Source organism: Aplysia californica, unplaced genomic scaffold (genome assembly GCF_000002075.1).
Source record: "Aplysia californica isolate F4 #8 unplaced genomic scaffold, AplCal3.0 scaffold00563, whole genome shotgun sequence".
Classification (NCBI taxonomy): domain Eukaryota; kingdom Metazoa; phylum Mollusca; class Gastropoda; order Aplysiida; family Aplysiidae; genus Aplysia; species Aplysia californica.
Window position 1 is genome coordinate 147,261 of NW_004797833.1, and position 3,278 is coordinate 150,538.

The following is a 3,278-nucleotide window of genomic DNA, read 5'->3' on the forward strand; positions in this document are numbered from 1 at the left end:
GCAATAATATCCCACCGTGACAAAGGCATCAATAATGAATGACCACCATAGCCGTTATCCTGTAACGGCCCCACCCCACCGCAATGGTCACCCCAGTACACGCTGTTACTGCCTGCCTGCTTGATCACAGGACACATACGATAACCTCATTGCAGGGTACATATGAACCTCCATCTTGCCCCCCCCTCTCTCTCTCTCTCTCTCTCTCTCTCTCTCTCTCTCTCTCTCTCTCTCACCCAATCCCAACACAGAAACAGAACAATGTATTATAATAGAATTTGTTAGTTTGAGTAAACAGAAGCAAATTAACACAACAACAACCATCTGCAGCAAGGAAATAAGAAAGACAAGCAGACAAAAAACAACAGGGGAAAAGAAAAATAGAAGAACCTACCAGGGGCGCCCCCCACCCAACCATCCACTAATAGAAATAGTAATTTGTACTCACAGCTTTGTTCTCATCAGCAGCGAGCCGGGCGGCGTAGCGAGCTATCAGACGATGTTCATCATCTACTCGGCAAGACTCGGAGCTGCTAGTTGTTAGCTTCCGAACACTGGAAGTTTCAGAGAATATCCAACAAACTTAGTGTAAAGAGAAGCACATTGATACGATAATAATTATACAGTGAAGGGGAAAATAGTACAGTTCAGTTTAGTCTTGATTCGTTTGAGAAACACATCATCATAGTCAGAGACATATAAGTTTTTTTGTTTTATTGTTTGTCGGTTTAACTGTTTGTTTGAATGAAGAGAAATCCATCAATACAACCATGGTCATTTAAAGTGCAAGAAAAGAGTTAACCCACAAACATAAACAACAGAGAGAAAGAAAAGAAAAGAGACCTGCCAGTGGCACCCTCAACAACCCACAACAAAAAAGAAAGACAGGCGTTATAAATGACAGACAAAATATGGGAAACGAAAGCACGCAAAAAGAGGTACAAGATGGCCCAGGAGAAACTAACCGGATAGGAACATAGACTGGCAGAGAGAACCCAGCAAGTCCAACACAGCAATAGGAAAGGAGCACTTTTGTACACACGACGATATACATAAAACCTCTTGGTTCAGTAACGCAGAGACATGATTTGGGGGGGGGGGGGGGGGGGTCGTGGTCTACAGGATACGGTTCTCACCTCTTATTCAACAGGTCCTGGGTTCGAAACCTAAAGCAACGGAAGAAAATTTTCTTCTCTAGAATTTTTGTCTTTTCACCTCCTTTCCTGCTCTCTAACCATGTAATGTCGTCTGCATTTGTCCCCACTTTCTGCCCCCCCCCCCCCCACACACACACCTTTGCCCCATCCTCTAGGCTCTTGACTCTTTTTGCAGCCTTTCTATTGCTATTTCTTGGCTCCTTCTTACTCCTGTCATTCAGTTACACCCCTGATCTTAGGGTAGGTAAGATCGAAAACCTAGCCTTCTCGGATAAGGGCCAACAATCTCGATGGTCCCGTGTGCAAGTTGCGCACGTTTAAGATCCCTTGGCGGTCCAAAATCGATAAGAGTTGGCTTCAGTCGCCAACCAGGCAAAGTTCAAAATTTATTCCAATCAAAGTAAGAATGTTTAATCGTGTCCCGCGCGCTCATATTTCATATTACCCATGTAAGGAACTGGATAATATCTAACAGACTTAAGATGAATGATGATAAGACCGAAGTCATGTTTTGCAATGCCAAGCCAGGTATAATTTTTGTTATGCAGTGTAGACCATAGCTGTATTGGGAAGGAGAACATCTCTTTTTCAGAAATAAAATGAAAAATCTAGACCTTCATATTGACTGTAAACCATCTATGCACTATCATGAACTATTTATGTAAACTCGTTTATTTTGAACTATGCAGAACAGAACAAATGTCAAAACATCTTGGTGCTGATCCATTAAAATAATCTAAAACTCTTAATCTTATCTCATCTTTTGTGCTTTCAAATCTAGACTTCTGTGGTATTCTTCTGGGAAACTTGGAAACCTTCCCACTGAAACGATAAACAGGTCACAGTGAATTAAGAACCGCAAACTGCTTGCATAATTTTGCATAATTCTGAAGAAATCAGTCAAGAAGCATGTAACACCAATATAAATTCAAATCCGGTGAAAGCACGTATAAGTGGTACAAGATAGATGTCCGTTGTCTTAAGTGCGTCATCAACATTGCACTGTCATATCTTTGTGGACAAGGGCACTGAATACATACCATCTCTGTCTTTAAGACCAGCCACAAAAAAGACTACTGAACACCTGTCCAAAGTAAAAGTCAGAGGCTGAGAATGTGAGTTTTTTCACACCACGTCCCCTTCATAATATGGAACGCCATCATATTTGTACAGGAAGCAACCACTTTATCAAAATTCAAATCAATGCTTGAAAAAAATGTGTTACTTGCCAGCTTTAATCAGTAACGATTAACATTCCCAGTACACATATATAATGTTTCTTTCAGTACAAATTATTTTTGTTCATACTGTTCTGTTCGGTCCGTCCCTTTTAGGCCAGTTTACATAATACACGATCCCTCTTTGAACCAGTTTACGAATAAATTTATTTCACCAGGTAGTAGTTAGGCAAAAGAACGATTACAGTTATTAACACAATGGAATATAAATTGGTCAATGAATGTGAGAGAAGTTCATTTCTACGGAATACACCTGATTTTTTTTAGAATCCCTTGCTCCGCCTATGCTGCATTATTTAGCCTTGGCTTGAGAGCTATCCCAAGAGGTGTAAGAATACATTTTTAAGGTGCCTAGTAATGGAACACAATGCTCTACAGCCTGTCAAAATGACCTTTTTCCCTAGAGGCAAAAGAAAATATAAAAAGACTCCATTGCAGTCAAAACTTGACGGTCAGACAATATTATATAATATATTGAAAAATTAGTTATAAAAATTATTCAGTCGCCTGGACAAACTTCGAATGAATTGCGCCACTCTGGGCTGCAACAAAAATGTTGGCGTCTCCACCTATCAGTCAAATGACCTAGAGGCTGGTGGGCGCCCGTGAGGCTTTTATATTGTGACGACTCGTGCTTATGTCTACATGATAAGTTTTAGGGCGGTCCCAGGACATACGAAAATAGGGACAAAAAATGTTAAAACTTTTAAACGTACATCAACAGTTTCCTATAGCCTGATCCTTGCTTCTTTCAATTTGAATTTACGTAAAGTTTAGCTGTTTTAGTAATTTTAGTAAATGTCTTACGGCACTTGCAACACAATGAGGTCATATAAGTGCCGAAGATTAGAGGTGTTACAAGAGAGTAACAAACACAAAAAAA

At 40.1% G+C, this 3,278-nt stretch overlaps 1 protein-coding gene across 1 annotated transcript in view; it reads right to left on the reverse strand.

Annotated features, from left to right (window-relative positions):
• Positions 1-310: 310 nt before the first annotated feature.
• Positions 311-3,278, reverse strand: part of LOC101857898 (dystrobrevin beta) — a 145,998-nt gene continuing 143,030 nt past the window's right edge. The window contains exon 12 of the mRNA XM_005106918.3: positions 311-554. Coding sequence (XP_005106975.3) covers positions 422-554 — 133 coding nt within the window. The 3' untranslated portion in view covers positions 311-421. The remainder of the gene's footprint in view (positions 555-3,278) is intronic.